The 20,542-nt window shown below is 36.6% G+C and overlaps 2 protein-coding genes across 2 annotated transcripts; one reads left to right on the forward strand and one right to left on the reverse strand.

The window, feature by feature from the left end:
* The first annotated feature begins 239 nt into the window (after positions 1 to 239).
* LOC113713661 (protein SMALL AUXIN UP-REGULATED RNA 51) lies at positions 240 to 1,163 on the forward strand. Its single transcript, XM_027237440.2, has one exon. It carries the CDS (start codon positions 548 to 550, stop codon positions 863 to 865), a length of 318 nt encoding a protein of 105 aa, XP_027093241.1. The 5' UTR covers positions 240 to 547; the 3' UTR covers positions 866 to 1,163.
* Positions 1,164 to 8,856: 7,693 nt separating this feature from the next.
* LOC113714752 (filament-like plant protein 4) lies at positions 8,857 to 15,869 on the reverse strand. The gene is made up of 6 exons (XM_027238807.2): positions 15,624 to 15,869; positions 13,741 to 13,865; positions 12,936 to 13,164; positions 10,418 to 12,833; positions 9,944 to 9,986; positions 8,857 to 9,500 (listed from the first exon to the last, which is right to left on the reverse strand). Exons 2-6 carry the CDS (start codon positions 13,855 to 13,857, stop codon positions 9,054 to 9,056), a joined length of 3,252 nt encoding a protein of 1,083 aa, XP_027094608.1. The 5' UTR covers positions 13,858 to 13,865; positions 15,624 to 15,869; the 3' UTR covers positions 8,857 to 9,053.
* Positions 15,870 to 20,542: the final 4,673 nt, after the last annotated feature.

Genomic DNA, 20,542 nt, shown 5'->3' on the forward strand with positions numbered 1-20,542 from the left:
GATTCGTTGAAAAATGCTGGAGAAAATAAAGTACAATAATGTGTACTGGAATGGATAAACTATTCAGCAGGCATTCGTTAAGTTCCATGGAAAGTTGGAAATTTGCACTGTAAATTCTGAGGAAGGTTCCGTAGTGGAAAGAAGACAATATGTTGGGAAGAAAGCAAAAAATTTTTAGAAGAGAGGAAAAGAGGTCCTCGATGTCTTGATCAAAGGCAACAAGGATCAGTAAGGCCGATGCCTATGGCCCCCAACATGCCCTGGAGCTCACACAGTCTTCAAAAACACTCGTGGTCTCCCCCGTCGCCCCCACAAGTCCACATGGCATTGTTTATCAATTTCTTCTGATTTTCCTTTTCCCTCTTCAAAGTCCCACTTTATATACCCCTCCAATGTCCTCTCATTTCCGCCGCACCACAATCCCTTCTATTCTATTGTTCTTCTAGACTTCTATTGTACACCGGTAGCTAGTAAAAACTAGCCTCTTCTTTTTCTTTCCTAGCTCTCTTGGCTCTTTTTCAGTCGCAAATTTTTAGTTAGAAACACCATGGCAATCAGAAAGTCTTCCAACAAATTTTCACAAGCAGCAGTGATCAAGCAAATCATGAAGAGATGTTCAAGCTTGGGAAAGAAACAAGGTTATGATGAAGAAGGGCTTCCTGTGGACGTCCCAAAAGGTCACTTTGTCGTGTACGTTGGGGAAAATAGAACAAGATATATAGTTCCCATTTCATTCTTGACAAGGCCTGAGTTCCAAATCCTTTTACAGAGAGCTGAAGAAGAATTTGGGTTCGATCACGACATGGGACTCACAATTCCTTGCGAAGAAGTCGTCTTTGAATCTTTAACATCAATGCTTAGATAGAGAGAAATTTGGCAGAAGCAGAAGATTATCACGAAGTTAGATGGGTACTTCATTAATTGTCTCATAATTATGTAAAATTAACCTTCTCTGGCTACCTATTCTTTTTAGCTTTTGAGATGTTGTTTATGGCTAACCAGAAACCCAAGCCAGGTTGCATTGTGGGTTTTAGCTAGCTAGATTTGTAAATCTCAAAAGTTCGGAAATTTTCCCTCGCGGTGGTGTTCGATTGTAACTTAATGTGTACCCTGTGAGAGTAACTAATACAGCTATATATCAAGAATCTTTGATTTTGATAGTATCAAGTTGTATAGATCGTCCACTTCGAGTTCTTCTGGCAGATTTTTTTCTTTTCTTTTTGTTTTTCCTGGCAGAAAATTTTGGAAAAATAAACGCATAGAACCAAAGAAAGAAGAAAAGATGGAGTGGTCCCTTTTTTTTTGGGTGGAGTATAGTGTTAAAGAATCGCGGAAATGAACAAAACAGGAGTATAGTAGATATCGTTGGTTGAATCTCCACATCGTTGTCATGCAGAATGTACATGTCGGATTTCAAATGGGTGCTCTTGCTATCTGAGCTGATGCTGGTTGGCTCCTGTTTAATTACTTGTCTCATACGGAAATTCTCCATCGTACCTTCCGGATCACATGCAAGTCCAAATTACTAAAGTAAAAATTGAAGATACTAGATATGATGACATTTCTGCTTCACCAATTTTCTTTTTCTTTTCCAGTAAGAGATTGGCTTCTTCTTCACCACCCCCCCCCCCTCCCTCTCTTCCTCTTTTAATCTTTCATTCGATTGTTGTTTCTGCATATCTCGAATAAAGCGTCATAGTCTTGACATTTTTGTTATTCTTCTGGATGGTTGATCTTGAACTTTTCGTACTGTATATCCTACAATGTGTTGCAAATAAATCCGCAACCCGAGTTCCTTTTTTTTTTTTTTTGAAGAAAAACAGAAACATAGAAATTGTCCAAGTCTAAAAGGAAAAGGGAAAAAGAGTAGTGGCTCCTATAGGACTCTTATTCCATTGCATGGCATTTCATGCAGCCATTTTACCAGTGCAATTTCTGGCATACTATATCTATATAAAGCCCTTGCTCTCCTTCCACTGAGAAGTTGACCTTGATCGTCATTTAAGTCATGATGGTGCTCCATAACCCAAACTGATCCATGTAGAATTCAAGACAGGTGATGGCCAAGAAAGAGTATGATGGTACTGATTTCCAGAGCCACTTGCTTTTGTTGCAGTGAAAAATTATTATGTTATCTGACTGAGTTTTCTGGGTAAACCTCACACGTTATTTGAGAGATACGGAATCTGTTATCCCTGTTGAATGCAGATCAGATGGATGCAGGTGGTCCCTTAAGCCTCCCATTCAATTATAGCCCTAAAAACAATGGGCCAAAAAATATCCGTACTCACCGGACACTCGCTCACTCATCACTCTTCAGCTCTCAAGGTGCATCCTTATGTGGCTACTGGTTTCTTCCAGGAAATAATTTATAAGTCCCCTCGAAAAATAAGTTACAGGAAAATTGTACGGTCCCTTTAGCTGTGGACCCAATTTCTGAATTTGTATTCGATGACAGTGATCTTTATTGTAAACGATCAAAATTGTTAGTATAGCCTAAGGTTAAAAATACTCGAGGGTATATATACTCGAAAAGGAAATTGCAGAATCTCTCTAAGTAAAATGATTGGAACTCAACATTGGTTGGTTCTTCGAGGAGAAAAGATTATTACGGTACATTTGTTTCATGTAGTATGTTTCACCTTGTAATGTAGATGGATATACATCAGACGGAATACAGGAGATTGTTTCTATTCACTCCCCTGGTCTAAAAGAGATGACATCGTTGTTGAATAATCCTGTTGTGACTATAATTTGTTCAATCTCATGTTCTTGGAAATCCCCCCAAACACACACAAGCGATATATGGGATGAGGGGCAGAATGACCGCTCCTGAGCTGTTTACGGCCAGATTTTCGTCAAAAAAAATGTACGCTCCAGATTACTTCTTATATCTCGATTTTCACAACATGTGTGAGGTTCACAAAATTTTGTATTAAAGTTACATGTTGTGCAAACAAAATTACGTCGTGTGCAAATAAAGTTACGCGGTATGCAAAATGCACAAAATTGCTGCCCCTTGTCCCGATATATGACATCAAAATGGGTCTACAAAAGTTGCGGAGAAATTTGCTGGTGTAGGAGGAATTATAATGGAGCTGGCGCGGTGGCGCCCATGAATTAGCTGAGTATTCCAGAAATGTTTGTGATGGGGAAGGATGGTGGAATGATCGATCCACCAGCTAGCAGTGTACTCTCGGTCGTCTTATCCTGAAAGATTCCAAAATTCAAATTAACCACGATTATTTTTTTTTGAAAAAAAAAAGGACAACATCTATATTATCCTATTTTGCAGAAGAAATTCAATCGGGTTGTACAAGGAGCTAAACGAAAGATAGATACATCTAAACTAATGGGGTGTTTTGGCACATTTTTTTGTATTTTTTAAACTGTAGTGTGCAAGATTTGAATTCTGATCTACATCTTAAAGAGGAATTTTAAATCTGTTTTGGTAGCTAACTTGTCTAAGACAAGTTGGTTAACCATGATTGTTTGATTTCCAAAAAAGAAAAAGAAAAAGAAAAAATTCAATGTTTGTTTCACCTTCTATCTCTCTCTCTTTTTGCAGCCTTATATCATATTGTCATTTAGCTTTCACAAAATCGGATGTTACGGTTTGTTTGGATTGAGCATTATTTCCCCAATTTTATTTGCTTACATCATCATTACAATTTCCAATACACCTTTTTATCTTCCCAATTACCTTTTTATCTCACATACATCACATCACAAAAAGTGCTACAGTAGAAATATTCCAAATAACTTACAATCCAAACAAACTTGCAATTGCAAATTAAGAGTTTGGGATGATCAGTTATTCGAGATTTGACTCGTCTTCGTACGGCTTAATTAATTTAATTGTACGATATGCTCCTAAGTTGGTGCCAAAATTTTCACATTACGCATTTCGTGGTTGGAAGGGATCAAGGCAATTTATTTGTACAATGCTGATTGTGCATAGAACTGCTGAATTCAACCATATCTCAAACTCCCCAAATGTTTAGATACCCTCTGCATGCACGGCGATGATGTCTCCAACAAAATCTTTATATCCATTTTCAACAATTTGATTAGCCTCAAAATAAGTTTATAAGTAAGAATGCAGAAGCATTATATGTTGTCACCTTAACAACAGCTGGTTTTCACCATGTCTCTATCTCGGACTAACCTAAGCAGGTGGTAGAGAACTTGTTCAGTTTTTTTTTTTTTTGTCGACACAGGGGTGTCCGGGTCAATCCTTACGAGGCCCGACTAATTCCCTGCGATCCGGGCCCGCGTCCCAACCCGGCCCAAGCATGATATGTGCGCGGAGGAATCCATCAGAGCAGAGACTCGAACTCAGGACCTTAGGGGTCACCGGTTGGAAGTGCTACCGCTGGACCATTCACGCGGGGACTTGATCAGTTTGTTTCTTGTGAGCAAAACATATTTCCTCTGCCCATCACCGTCACTAGCCGGAAAAATTTTGGATGTGGCCTTCCTTGCGGTATTTTACCCTTTCTATACTAAGCAGAGAAATTCATATATGTCCTTGGTATTTGATATCCATACAAAGTATCTGTGCTGGATCGAATTTTGGAAAGTTGAGATGGAGCTAGTACTGATATTATCTTCATATGCTGTTGAGGCCAAGAAAACTTGAATTTTCTGGTAATTTTGATACCATAAAGTTTGCCACCGAACCCATGGGGTGGCTTTATCATCTACTGCTATTTTTAAATCCTTCTCAGGGTTCAATTTCAACAGGAAGCAGTACTACTTGTAGACTTGAGCAGCGGCTGCAAAAATATGATTCCTGTTGAGAAAAAAGGGGACGAGAGTACGTAACTAGCCAATGGCAAATCATGATCTTTATCCATCCATCCATCCATCCATGCACATGCCTTTTCGGCACTAGTAGTAACTACTAATATAAATCACAGCGTAAACCCATCCTTGAAGCATTAATTCTTGCTTAATTTTCCCCATTCAGAAATTCAATTCTTTAATCGAGTCATTAGGTTATGTCAAAATTGGCAATCCAAATGGGACAGCAGATAGATAGATAGATAGAGATGTACTACTAGTTTTTCTCCAGGTCCCATTCCACTTTCATAGTTTTGTTTGGAAAACCAAACTGACCACCACGTCTCTCTTTGTACCATTATTAGTACAACTTGTTTTTGTTTAATCATCTTTTCGTTCCAAGTCCTTTCCTCTGATTAGATTTCGCAACGAACATCGCGTATGCTATGAGAGCACTTGTTTACCCTTTAAACCCAATTAACGAAAGAAAGTAATGACAGCTGCAACCATTCATATGCCTTCGCTGAAAGCATGAATATGATCAAAACATCTTAGCTATTGCAAATCTTGAAATTCAAAAAGCTTCTTTTGTTACCTTAAAACATTCTCGTCTGAAGATCGTTGAATAAAATGGATTCATTAACAACATGGAGCACCCTCATAGGATAGAATATCCGCCAATTGCTCGAATAATTCGTCCTAGAAAATATCTAAAATAATGAATATGCCTGCCTGATATCTTGATCCAGTGTGGACCTGGGCTACCTCTTGTCACGCCAATATTTAGAGCTGAAATTGTCGTCTAGTTAGTGGTATCTCTCTGATTATGTTCTGCATTCCATTATGATCATATATATATATATTCAGAATTCAGCATATATGGCTGGGGTGTTGCTTGGCGCAGATGGAAGTTATTCCTATTTTCTGGTCGGCTGCAAACTCATCCCTTCGATCCAAAATTTTTATCGACAGGAAAAGCCAGCTGTGTTGGAAGTTGGGCATTCTTGATGGAACGGACATGTTTGTTGGATCTCAATTTCTAATTTACAGAACCTTTAATTTAGGTGCTTTTCTAGCTGAGTTATACAGACTAATGCTTTTCTGCAGAGATGATGGAAAAATCTCACGAACCACAAAACTCAAGTACAACTCAACTCATATATTATATAATATCTTCATCTGGGAAATAAAATCATAAAGACAGCCTCCCCGCTTGGCTAGCAGGTTCGTAACTGGTGGCTAATCAGACTCCCGACATTTTTATGTTTTCTTCTTCATTTACTATGATGATGTATCTTGACAAACCCTCTGTTGTTCAATGGTGGCAATTCATCGTACTGCCCATATCCATTCGATCAATTCTATGCATGCATACCTTCTATTCTCTCTGCCCAATTCTATAGCAACATATTCATCCTGCATATATACATGAACTTATGAATTTGTAGATTGACACGTTTTTTCCGGTTATCACCGGTTCCTCCTGATTATCGCAGCTAATTATGTGTTTCTCAGTAAACTATAAACTAGTAATTAACTAAACTAGTTACGTGCAAAGTTGAGAACATACCAAGTGAATAAACTGGTTACTAGTTTGTTTCGTTGTTACCAGTTATAAAAGCTAACTTGGAGAAGTGGCAAACCAATTTTTACCATCCCACTAGTAATCACAATGCCAAATTACTAATAACTTACGAAGATGCAGAACTCTTAATAATTTAATTATTAATAGGATTAATCTTATTTATATATTGACGGAACATATGCTAGCAGATATGAATGCATGACACATGTGCATGAATTAATATTTTTATTTAAATTGATATTATGTGGCAAGCATCTATACCAGTTGATGTATTACACTGTCACTGTCAGTGTATATAAAATTAACTCTGACTATATGATAATCAAATTTGACTTGCTAAAAGCTTTAAATGCTAGTAATTAAACCCTAATACATCTTTAGAAACTTTCAATACCACATTAGTAAGAACTAATTTTTTTTTTCCTCACGGTCTTTTTTGTGTAACTAAAAATTCATGTTTTCTTCAATATATTTGAAGGCATATGCTTTTTTGAATCCAATAGTAGATTTTATGCCAGACATATCTGTCTTCTATTTTTGAGCGAAATGCGGCAAAAGAAAAAGGAATTTCCCAAGCTTTAAGTTAAAAGTGGAGAGCGAAGCCAGACTACGAAAGCTAATGAGCAAATATCTACTGTGTCTTCTACGCAAGAGTAAGTTGTTCGTTCACGCGACAAGTCAGCAGCATTATTACGAAAGAGGAATTACTCGATCCGGCAAAATCGAACACAAGGACCGTAAAAACACATTAGGTCCAATAAAATGGATCCATCCATTTTGAGGACGTTCCAGTCCACATCAAACCAGAGAACAATACGGAGTTAAAGGCCAACACCGACAAAACGTCTGCAACCCAAAAAAGGCAACTTCCTATACAGGTCGATACCCCCTTCTTTCACGGCCAGCCATGTACGAAGACATCTACAGGATCCTAACGGCAGGCAGGTCTAAATAATATGAATACTACTATATATCATAAGAAAGGAAGTGTTCCCGTTGCTCCTTCACCCGATCTGAGTTGAGAATCCGGCTGGCTGGAATATAGCGGCCATCACGTGAACGCTATTCTTCTTTACCTGGTCTATGTTGCACGGGGGCCGAGGAGTATGGCATATGGGCCATTTCTCACGTGGGCTACCCAGCCCATCAACATCTCTTCTTTCTGGTTGTTTTTCTTTTCTTTTTATATTGGGTAATTATTGTTTCAGGCTTTCAGCCACCGCTTCCGTTTAAAACTAGAATCCGAAAACAGTTCATTGAGCTGCAGACATGGACGCTTGAAATGCGGGAAGTCATCATTATGTCGACCACAACCATGAAAAATAGCACTCATGAAAAATATACTACCATATACTTAGTTTCAATTAGAAATTCGTTCTTTGCTCTTTTTTTTTTTTTTTTTGGCTGCAGCCCAGATGCATTCAATCGATTTATTGGGTAAATATCCAATATGATGTTTAACTTTAAACAGGTGGGCTGGATTTGGATCCACTTCTCGAAGAGGAGGAGGGAAAAAAAAAAAAAAAAAAGACTTCGAAACCCAAAAGTAGAAAGAAGTTCACGCCTCTTTCTCAATAATTTTCAATAGGATAAGATAAGGATCCCACTTCAAGTTCTCATATAATCTTTCTTTTTGCTCAAACTTTGTTGTGAAGAGATCTCGTAATCTTCACTAGCATTGTTTAGCGATACTAAAAAGAAAACAATCTTTGGTACCAGTTGTAATTCCAGCCAAGTTGTGTTAGTCAACAGAGTATATATATATAATGGATCGCTGTAAAATGCCAGGCCAGAGATTTCATGTAACGCCTTGCGCTGTCAAAGCTTATTGTGCATGCGTTTTTAGTTTTCCTCAGTTCGGGTAAGAATAATAGGACTGCTTGGTTCCAGCTATTTATCTTCCATTGGAATTTACGTAGTGGAGTTAGTTTTGAATTGTCAGATGTATATAACACGATAGAAGAGGTTTTGGTATGACAAAGAAGAAAGGGCCAGAAACAGAAAGGAGGTAGGCACGCATAAAAACATATTTACATCATTGCTTTAACTTAACATACAAGTTCTTAAAACTATTATGTCAATGAGTCAAACATTAACCTTGCAATTTATCATGGAAGAGAAGTAAAAAGAGTAAAGGTACTATAAACATCACATGCATTCATCTTAAACAAAAACCACCCCAATCACACTGCATCAATAGCTTCTTATGCTTAAATTGTGGCCCGTAACCAGAGTCTTCATGGCGTAGATATCATCATCTGTTTCGAGAAGAAGATTGGCTTTTCAATATGCCTTTTGATAACCTAATGGATAACAAATTTTCCCACTTTGATAGCTCGTGACCATCTGAAGCTTCATATTTTCAACCATGCATTATTGGAACATAAAATAGTGTGGTTGTAATTATGGCCCGTTACTAAAGTCTCCATGGCATGAGTATGATCCTCTGTTTTTGAAGAAGATTCGCTTTTTAATACCCCTTGTGATAACCAAATGGATAAGAGTTTCCCATTTTGATGGTTCGCGACCATCTCAAGCTTCATCACGGACTATTGGAACATTACAACATCAAACTAAAAAGAGATTTGGACTTCTATCTACAGACAAACTTACAAATGCCTTCTCTAGATACATCTTATTTGAGCCCCGACCAACCTTCGATAGACTTGCAAAGACAAAAGCACTAGTTGCCAGTCTTCGCCTTTGAGGAAAAGAATCTGCTTAATCCACGAGAATGTTTCTCTGGAGTTGGTGTAGAAGATGAAGAAGATGAGCCCGACTTAGTAGGCCGATGCTTTGAATATTTTGAGCTTGTTGGCGACTTCAGCAGGTTGTTTCCTTCAGAGTCAGGACTAAACGGGGCAGAGTATAAGTCTACTGGGGAGTCGCCGCCTGCTCGGTGCAAACTGACTGAAGTGGCCATGTCTGACTCAGATGGATCAATTTCTTGCAAGTTCATACCACTGATGGTGGGTTCCTCGTTGAAACCCTCGTCCTTGTGATTCCTCTCATGGTTTGGGGACCCTATCGACTCTGTTTGAGGACGCAAGGCTTTCAACTGCTTGCCGAGGAGGAATATTGTTTCCTGACACTCAGCCAACTTCTCTGCTGCAGCTGCCAGATCTCTCTCCTGGAATAATACAAAACGGCAAAATATGCTTTGTAAGACACTAGATCCAAGAACATACCAAATAAAAAAAATCCCACAAAAAGTGGTTTATGAAACACTAAAATTCGTGATTTCCTTTTATTCAGGGAAGCAGTAGCGGCTACCTATCAAATCACCTCAAATCATGGGCAGCAAGAATGAGCAAGTTTCAGGTTTTAAAAAAAATGCGTCCACTTGCTACAGGTTATTTTTTTAAAAATAGTTGGCATATCCTCCAAACTCCAAATTTATTCTTTTATCATCTAACACGAAGCATAGGAAAGTATGATACGCCATATACGTTGATGCTGATTGATATTTGTTAGATTTCTTTCTGTGGATTTAAATATGTGCCAAGGATGGATCGTATTAAGAACCCAAGTAACAATCCAAAAGGGCATCTCAAGAAGGTCTACACATCTCACCTGATTAGTCTTGGCATCAACATCAGGCGGACAACTTCTGATCCTGGAAAAAGACGAGGTAAAACAAAGGAAAGCAAATTCATGAATAAAATTAAATAAACTAGCTGATTCATCAATGCATTTAAGATTTGAAAGCATGCTGTAGAACCCCATTGATTAACATGAATTCATAGTTGACAAAGAAAAATCAACATAAAAGGGACTTTTTACACCTCATTGAAAGTTCAATACACTAATAAAAGGGTGAATTGTTCATGTCAATTAGTATAGATGTTCTTGCAGTCTCAAAGTTCAGAACATATTTTCAGGGATAATTTGTGTTAAGAGAGGAAAAACATTTTAAAAAATACTCTACCCTTTTCTTGACGGTGACAATGTCTTGAACCAAGTTCAAAATCATAAATGAAGTGGAATGAGCAGAAATAATATATGCAAGTATCAATAACCTTTTTAATTTTTTTTTTTATTGCTAACCTTAACAGCTGTTCTTCAAGATCCTTGCATCTGGACAAAGCATCCTGATGATTTCTTCTCTCCTCCTGGAGCTCATTATCCAGACTCTCTATTTTTACCTGGAGGAGGTTTACTTCAGTTTGCAGTTCTTCTGCACGTGCTTCAAGTGTTTTATATGACTCCGCCATGCACTTGAGCTGAGTCTCAGCCAAGCTGTTCAACTTCTGCGCAGAAGTTAACTGTGACTTAACTTCTGCCAATTGTCCTTCAGTCTCCTGCAACTGAGTCTTGGTGTTTTCCAGGTTTTCAGTACATCGAGCTAGATCAACTACAAAGCTCTCTTTCTCTAACTTCAGTTGTTCATACTCCTCTAATGAACATTTCCATGAGGTAGCAGTTAATTCAGAGGTTGGAACAGGACTTCCCTCATGGGGAATATCAGGATCAGAATTGGAATCAGAAAAGTTGGTGCAGTTATTTGGATACCTATCTGTTGAATCCTGGGAGCCTTTATTCTCCGGTAAGGCAACCTTGTCGATACAATCAGAATTGTTACTTTCTACTTCAGATATTTTGTAGCCGAGGACATTAAAATGGAGCTCATTTGCTTTACCTAACACACGAGAAAGGCTAAAGACAAATTTAACCAGATCACCTTTGCTGCTTGCAACCTCATTATATTTGCCATAAAAGTCATCCAATGTTTCACCTAGTCCCACACCATCTACAGATATTCCTTGCACAACCTTGGCCTCTTTGCCCAAAACTGTTACAAAGTCATGAATCTGAGTGATAGCAGCAACTAATTCCTGGCTTAGAGCACACAAAGTCTCCATACAAGGTTTGCGCTGTTCAGAGAAAACTGTTTCCTTCTCCGAAGTCACTTCGGCTTCACTTTTGAAATCAGATGAAGCATCGAGAGCTTGAGTTGCCTCTACAACACAGCTCACAGATTGATGGTGCAGACAATCATATGTTTCCTGCACCACATGTCTAAGATCCTCCAAAACTTTGTGAATGTCAGTATGCATAGTTAGTGACTCAAGTATCACAGAAAGTCTTGACTGGAGCTTTACCAGAGGATCTGCATTGACTTCAGGGTCTTTTTGTGGCAGTTCTAACTTGGAAGAGATCTGAATTTCCAATGAATCAGAGTCGTGATGCTCCTGTAATCCTCCTTCAACTGCAGAGTTATGATTTACAATATCAGATATCCCATTGTTTGAAATATCAGAGACAGAAACTGCTTCATTTGAATTATTTGATAGGTATGCTAATTTCTCCATTTCCAGGAAGTCATCCATCAGCTCCAGATGATTAGCATTTTCAGGCTTCTGAGAACCATCAATGTTCTTTTCCTTCTTGAAATGAGAGAGCTCAGACACTAATGCAGTAGCCCAAGACCCAGCACAACTCGCATCATCTTCGTTTCCATCTTCAGACATGGATGTTAAGCTTGGTGGATTGCTTGCATTTTGACTCAAAGAACCTTCAATAGGCATCTGAATGTTGAATTTTAGAGGACTTCTTAGTTCTCCATTAGCGTGCAACTGTGCCTCCAGACTTTGAAGCTTGCTAGCTGTCTTAGCACAAATACTCCTAGAGGCTTGCAATTCACTGTTACGCTTGGCCACAGCTTCTTTTAACATTTTTGTTTCTTCCTCCATGGCCAGTAAGCGTTCTGTGAGCAACTGATTCTCTTTCTGATATTTATGTGCATTGTCTATTGAAAATTCAGGCAATTGCGACAAATGTGCCACAGGAGGCTTTACTGGAGATCTCTTCATCCGAGTTTCCCCTTGATCACGGCCTAAGCTTTCAACTTCTAGCTTCATTTGTGCCAACGCAGCAGGACCAGGCAACTTCTTTCGAACAAGACCACGTAATCTTTGGCACTCTGCTTCCAGCTTAGCTATTTTCTTTACTCCTTCCAAATGCTGCTTGTTTGCCACTTCTGCTGATCTTACAGTCATGTTCTTTTCCTCATTACGGATTTCTAACTCCTTCGTAACTATATGGACTTCATACTTTAGCGAATTTATTTCCTTTTGACATGATTCAATATTGCTGTTCAGAAGTTCTATCTCTGCTTCAGCCTGTGATTTTTCCTCATTTAGCTTGATCAGCATGTTTGAACGCTCTTGCAAAGACCTTGAAAGTGCAGCATTTTCAGCAGCAGACCTGCGCAATTCTTGGTCCAAGTTGGATATTTTTGATTCAAAGTCAAGCTTTAACTTGTCAATCTGTTTTGTTTTGTTGACAACAACTTCATGAAGTTTTTGTTCATGTTCTTCCTTCAGGTTTCGTATCTGCCGCATGCATTCCTTGAGAGCTCCATCCAGGTGTGATGCCCGATCTTCAGCTGTTAGCTTTAACAGTGTAACGGATTCTAGATGGTTTTTCAAAGATAAAGCTTCTGCCTCAGCCTTTTCCCAACCTGTTTCACATACCAATGCCATTTTAAAAAGTTGAAATGCCAGAAGATTGAATGCATGCTTAGCCTTTTCCTGAATATGCTAGAAGCTGACAGTTAACAAACCTGAAACAGCTTCTTCAGCCACTTTAGCATGTTGTTTCACCAGGTTTTCCTTATTAGTCATCTCTGTATTGGCTGCAGCTAACTTTTCATTTAGTTCCTTGATCTCTTCTTCCAAAGTGCCCACTTGTTCCTCATAGGACTTCACTTGATCCTCCAATCCAGTTAGGTAAGAATAGGTGTCCACGGATATTTGCACATACTTCGGCTTTTTGTAGTCATCCTTCTTTACCTGGAAACAAATGAAAATACTAAAATAGAGAAAAACAAGGATATGATGACAGTTATTCTAGTGCCAGAAAAAGCAAAAGATGTTGAGAGGTAAAATAAGTTATTGTGAATTTCTCATTAAAGTGCATCCAGATATATCTAGTGGATAAATGCATACAATTCGAGGGGTACAAATAAGAAAAATAATTGCAAGGACTGGCCTAAGATGTAAGTTTCACAGTTATCTACTCTCTGGTAGTTTAAATGTTTGTCAACTCCGTTGCAAACGAGGGATTGATTCAAGAGCATGCGTTGTTCCAGAAGCCCTCTGTTTCTTTTTCTTTTTTTCTTTTTGACAAATATCATTTGTGTAAAAATCAATATTATGCAAACTTGCTTATGAAGACATGGCACTCAACAATCATAATCTGCTGAAGAAGACCAGAATGTAAAGCATTCTAACATAGGCCAGAAAACTTCCAAGTGAAGTAGGATTTGCACAAAATATGAGCAGTAAATATGATTAAAAACAAAGACGAACTGGGTCAAGAATTAATATGTTTTTTCCTCAATAGACCTATCATGCGAATGAACAGACCTGATCACCCTGAGATCCTGCTGAATCTGAAGGAGCATTATTAGAGTCTGAAGCAACAGTGACACTAGCTGCTTTATCTGATGATTTTTTCTTCCAAGGCCAGCTCCTTCGGTCCATTGCCAATTCTAAATGTGAAGGAGACAGAACCAAATGTCAATGGCTAACATAATCCAAAAACAGACTAGAAGAATGGGCAAAGTGAAAATGCAAATGGACCAAAAACTGATTTCACAAAACAGTATATTGCGGGTGCCCTTTAAATGAAGTGCGTAATTCTAGTTTCAAGTTTTGGCTTTCCACTATTCACAAAATTTCATGCGGATGGTAATGTCATGACCACCCCTGTCAAATGTCAACATGGGAAGTGAGGAAACACCAAACTATGACCGTGCTATGAGAGTACTGGAAGCTTTATGATGACACACATCCATCACCATCAAGCTTACCTGTAAGAGTGGTTGAGGAATATTCTATTCCAAAAGAGATTTGACATCTAAAACATCATACTATACAGCAGGTTTTTGTACTGAAACAGACCAAAGATTGAGGAAGATCCAGCAAAACAAGAAATCTAGATATTAGGACAATTAATGAACCGCAGTATGGACACAGTGAAATGCAATGTTCATGTTGAGGCATATACAGAGCGTTCTTGTACTTTCTCTGCGTCACAAGATACATAAACACGCATAAAACGAAACTGGAAATTAAATTACTTTCAAAGGCACAGAAAAAAAAAATCATCTTGGAGTTAAACCGATAAATAGATAAACAAAGGGGCATATTCATGGAAGAAATTGGTACCGGAGAAGTCAAAACTTTTCCTTAATTATGATATGTCATTAATATAAGGGAAACTAAAATGGTTGGTTAGACTTTAGAGTCTTGAAGAGACAAATTAATACGGATATTTAGCTCAGAAAACAACATAAATTTCATATTTAAAAGTAGAGAGCAACTTTCGAGGCATACAACTAGCATGGGCAATTAAAAATGTACCAAAGGTGGGATGTAGAAAAGGACGGACCACCAGAAACGAGAAAACACACCATGAAAATGGCATTCATGTATAATTTACAAAAAGATATACATATCCAAAAGGAAACAAACTAATTCGTATCTGATAATGGAAACATTAATTACATGCATCGGAATATTTGGCCTAAACCTCATATTCCCAATCACTGCAACCTTGAAATATTTCTGCAATACCCATTTTATACCAGTGTAGACCAAATACTATACATTTATTCTCCTATAGAATCATATCCGGCCAGCACAATCACATTTTTCAAAATACTTTTAATTTAAACGTTTAGCTTAAAAGAATGAAGAAGAAAAGAATTTTCAAGTTTGCTTTAAGGACTAAAAATCCTTTATCAACTACAATCAGCAACAAATTTATCCGCAAGAATTGCTTTTTCCTTAAAATTATATCCACAAAAATTGGCTGCATTGCAAAAAGATAAATTTCAAATGCTTTCGATTTTAAAACTCAAAATGAAGCAAAATAAATAAATTTTAAAAATTATCGATCAGCAAACCGGTGCATCGCAGCATTGATGCTTAGCTTCTGCCATCAAAAATCTAAAATTAAGAGAAAATTACATAGAAAAGCGACCTGATGGTTTTGGAAAGTGAGGAAGGGAAAACACACCGACAGAAAGAGAAGAATAGTGACCGATGCGCAAGAGAAGCTTCAAATATGAAAACCAATAGAGGAAATAGAGAAGGAAAAGCTTTGGAAAGCAGAGAAGACAAATCAAAGCGAATGACGCAACAAAAACATCAAAAGTGTGAATGACACAATCGAGTCCTGAAGAATATGTAACCGAAAGATCAGCTAATTCTATACAAAACAAAAAAGAGTTACTTTTACTCACCACTGGACACTGACAATGCAGCTGATTTACCGCTGTAGTAGAAGAAAAGAAACAATAAGAAAAAGTAAAAATGCTTTACTGTTAAGCTCTCCGGAGAATGTTTAAGATCTAAGAAGAGAGAGAAAGGACGGAGGAGGAGGAGGTGGCGGCGGCGGTGGTGGTGGTGATGGAGTGATGGAGGACGTGGTGGTGGGGATAGTGGGTTGGGGATGGGGAGGAGGGGCGTTGGGCATGGGAGATGTGTACAAATATTCGCATTAGGTGTCACTTAAAAGGCAAGACGTTGGAAAGCTCCAAAACATCAGCCCTTTAAATACAAATTTATAATTTCCAGACCTAAAAAGAAAAACAATTTTTTATTATTCATTTGTTTTTGCTTAAATAAGTCATAAAAGGGCGTTAAAGATTCTAGTAACATTACATACTCTTTAATTTCAAAAAATTACAACACATATAAAAAAATTTTGGATCGATACTTTGTATCTTTTGAATTTTTTTCAAGAATAAAAATATTTAAGATTACAAATACAAAAGCCTTAAATTTAAAAAATTAATAATTAAGAAAATTCTATGCAACGTCAATAACATTTTATTTTTTTTTAATATTAGAATATGCTATCATGCTGGTGAATGATGATAGAGGTAAATAAGACTAGAGTTTTCTTTTTCTTTTTTTTTTATTTTTTGGAAACGAGTGAAATATTTATAGAATTGAAATAATGGAACTATTCAATATCCAAATCGAACTCAATTTGATGGAAATTCATTCAAACTTGATTCGTCAACTAATGAAGCCAAAGGCTGGAGAAACATTTTATACAAGATAACTTTTAAGTTTGATAAAATGCTTGTTCAAATTTGGTTCAGCCAATAAATGAGTCAAATTTAAATAAAATTTCAAACTCATTAAAATAATTAAACAAGTTTTAAAGTATTCGACTTGATTAACCTCATTTACACCCTTAAATATTTATCAATATCTTGAATGAAGTACTAATTATTTTAGTGTTGATTTGGTGACATGGTTATTCTTAATCAAATTAATTAATTGTTGATTTAAATGACGGCTTTAGCCTTCGAAGCATGAAAGTGAGATATTTGTTAATTTCGCTCCCACTAAAGTGGGTGTAATTGTCATAGCTGGTGAGCTGTACAGGAGGAGAAAACTTGGACCACCGGCACGAGGTTAATAGGAAGTCCTGCAGTAGCACCCAAACTTCAGCTCCAGCTCATTAGTGGATTGGTGCGTCCACACTGGGTGGCATGTGAAGCCACTGTATCTGATTCTTGTCGCGCCACTAGTTTTACATCCATTTTTCCTCTTTTACACCGTTGTTGAGATCGTACCCAATGTGTATATAATTCAAAAATAATTAAAATAAATTAATTTAACCTAAATTTTAATTTTCATATAAATACAATTATTAAAAATTTATTTAAAAAGTTTATGGTAGTTTGGTAGTTACCACACTTAAGAGTGATTATGATTAGTTATATTGGAAAAATGTGATTCGGTAATTAGAATAAAAATTAGTTTCTTTAATGGAAAAAATGAAAGTTCAAAAATAACATAAAACAGTTTACACTCGTTGCCACACCTTTGACTTTATATATTATATTAAAAAAAAAAATTCCTAATAAAGAGAGATGGGATCTAAGAAGTAGGAAAAGAGCAGGTTACATAGATAGATATTCTTTTTTAGCTATATTTACTTTAGGGAAAAAAGAAAGGGATCATAAAATGGACAGTTGTGAATCTAAGGAGTAATACTACTGATTAGGGAAACGGGAACAAAATCATACGCATAGAGATATTATGAAATTAAAATCCGAAAAGAAAAGAAGTGTTTCTAATACCCTTTATTCAAAATGAACCCCCACTTGCATATGGAGTAATAAATAAAAACATTAATCCCATTCTAAATGCATAATCCTTCTCTTGAGTACATTAATTTATTGGATTATTCTTAAATTTTGACAACTACAATTACCTATCATTTTTTAAGTGTTGAAGTGAATATTATCGACATTAAACACTTTGTTACTGAGAAATTATTATGTAAAACTAAGATTATTCCCCAGCCAAATTGTAATTGTATATGTTATCTCCTTGTTTACATTAATCTTTGGTACTTAAAAAATGCCGGTTGGAAAATGTCTACTATTTAATATGTATGATTTACTAGTTTATTTTCATTGGTATTGATTAGGATATTCTTGAAAAAATCCATAAACATATTACATTTTCACACAATAGACAGACCGGCTGTGAAAGATGTTCTGACTTTTCCTTCGGCCCCCGCCATCGGATTGAAAATGCTGGTCTTCGTATTTGACATTAACAAGAGAAAGCTATAAATGCAATTTCAGGGCTAGGCTTTAGGCTGAAGAAAATTGATGAGCAGGAGCTGCCAAACTCATAGTAACACACCTTCAAGGCTTGATGAAGGTTTTGTCCAAGACGATGGAATGTTTCTTCCAGTAGAGCAATCCAAAATCTGCTTTCAGTTGAGCACTTGGAGATCAAATTGTTCTGTCAAATTCACCCTCTAGATCGATACTACTGACATACTGGAAGATGTCGCTTAGCTTATTGATATCATACCCGTCTGGGTTATATTATATGATGACGGCACATTGAAGGATCAACGCCATCGACGTCTATTTGCGGGGCTCTAATTTTGCAGAATGGTAGCATGGACTATAGAGACAGCCAAAATTGACAAAATTGAATTGTTTAGGGCTCGACGACTAAACATCTATTTTGGCGGGCCTACGTAACAACTATTTTAAGTGTGTACTTGCACAAATAATTGATGAGATTAACAAATAATAAAAAATGTGATAAATTTTGAATATAACTTCTACAACACATATGGATTTTATGCCTACATGCTTTGGGTCAAGCGCTTCTACAATTATCAACGAAAACTACAGCGTGCAGCATGCAGTGTAGACGATAAGATAACAAGTATAGGCAAATTAATAAACGTAGACACTAAAATAACAATACCCAAAATCACAGTAAACTTTATCTCTTTTTACTATTTGTGCCCAAAAATTTATTGTGCTTCTAGGTATCGTTGTGTTAGTTTTTATATTTATCAATTCAGTATCTACATCTGTTATGTTAAGGGTTACATTGCATGGTGCAATTCCTGCTTATAACTGTAGAAGCTTTTTTGATGCGCAAACTTTAAACCCAATGTCCTAAATACTGTAACACTTTTTGTGATGTGATGTATGTGAGATAAAAAGATAATTGAGAAGATAAAAAAATGTATTGAAAATTGTATGGATAATGTAACCAAATAAATTTAGACAAATAAAAAGGTGTAACACATTTTTGTTAGGCGTGCTCTCTCTTTATATGCATGGTCATTAAAATTTTGCAACCATTCATCAGGTTTAAATGGATTCGAATCTTTCAATTCGTGCATGCATGATTTTTATTCAAGAAAAGTGGATTTGATAAGTGATTAAGACAAGTAATTATGGAAGAAGTAAGTATGACATCAACAGGTGATTAAAAAGTCTTGCAGGTTGCTTGGGATGAGGGGTGAAAGAAAGCTACGCATATAGACCACCATCATCAGAACTTTGTATTCTGCTTAAATCCAAGATGGAGAGTCTAAGCAAGTCGCCATCTATGATGACTATTCCATATTTATACTAATTAGGATGTGGATGGAATGAATTGCGCGGTGAAGCTTAGCCCATACTTCTTGGCTGTTATTCTGTAACATCATTGATTGACTGATTGTGCGCCAGTTTTTTCTTTTTTTATTTTTTGGCTTCAAAAGTAAGAGGGAGGAGCGCTGCAGATGAAAAGCAGGCTTAAAAGTGGCTGTAAGCAGTAGTAAAAAAGAGCGTAGGATGCTACAGGAGCCATGCCTGTTTTTGGGTAGATAGCAGTACATGGGTAGTTGTCGCAGCCATCAAATTTATGGCTAGAGCTGTCCTAGGTTCTCCTACGGTTAATCAAGTCAACTACAGTCTACTGTTTATTCATCTGACAAATTAATCTGACTCCGGTGACACCCCAAGGCAACTCCGGTCAATGTCATCTACAGTTATCGAGGGTAACTGCATGGAAGTGTAGTCACTAGCATAATAAATATAGATATTAAAAATAAAAAATGCAGATCTAATGCAACAACAAACAAAAGTAAAATTTGTTATGTTTTTATCGTATAGTTGTGTTAATATCTAATTTTTATTTTGTTAGTATGCACATTTATTTTGCTAGTGCTTACATTACACGATACAATTAAGACTACTAATTATAGAAGTCTCTCATCCAAGGCAACTCATACTTCTTTAGGGCAAACAAAAAAGATGACCCAAATTAGTTTGCTGAAAACCTTTTCGCTCTGAATTCCAATACTGGTTGGAAAGCCATTTTTTTTAAAAAAAAATATTTACGTTTCCTGTGAGCATATTTTTCAATCATTTTTTATTTCACATACATCAAATTGTTACAGTAAATTTTTCTATGAAAATTTCAGAAAATAGCAATACAAACAGGCCTCTGCCTTTCTACAATACTATTTTAAACATTTTTTTTTTCAAATAGTCTTCTATCCAAACAAACCAATTGCCATTAGCTTGTTATCAATCTTAATGTCATTCAGAACTTAATGATTTGCTGATAATAGCAACCCGTTATTGTTAATCAGGCATATTGTCAATGACACTCCAATTATTTTTGATAATACTATGTCTTTTTGTAATTTTTAGAAAAATATATAAAATAAATGGAGTGTCAATAGCATTAACCTTGTTAGTTTGTAAGTGGTACGTAGCATATATGGTCCAAGTTGATTATGATACACATCTGACTTAAAATACGACATTGATGAGTAACTTGCAGTTTTTTTTTTCTTTTTGAGAATAATGACTCACATATATATATATAT

The sequence above is a fragment of the Coffea arabica genome, chromosome 10c (assembly GCF_036785885.1).
Source record: "Coffea arabica cultivar ET-39 chromosome 10c, Coffea Arabica ET-39 HiFi, whole genome shotgun sequence".
NCBI classification, from domain to species: domain Eukaryota; kingdom Viridiplantae; phylum Streptophyta; class Magnoliopsida; order Gentianales; family Rubiaceae; genus Coffea; species Coffea arabica.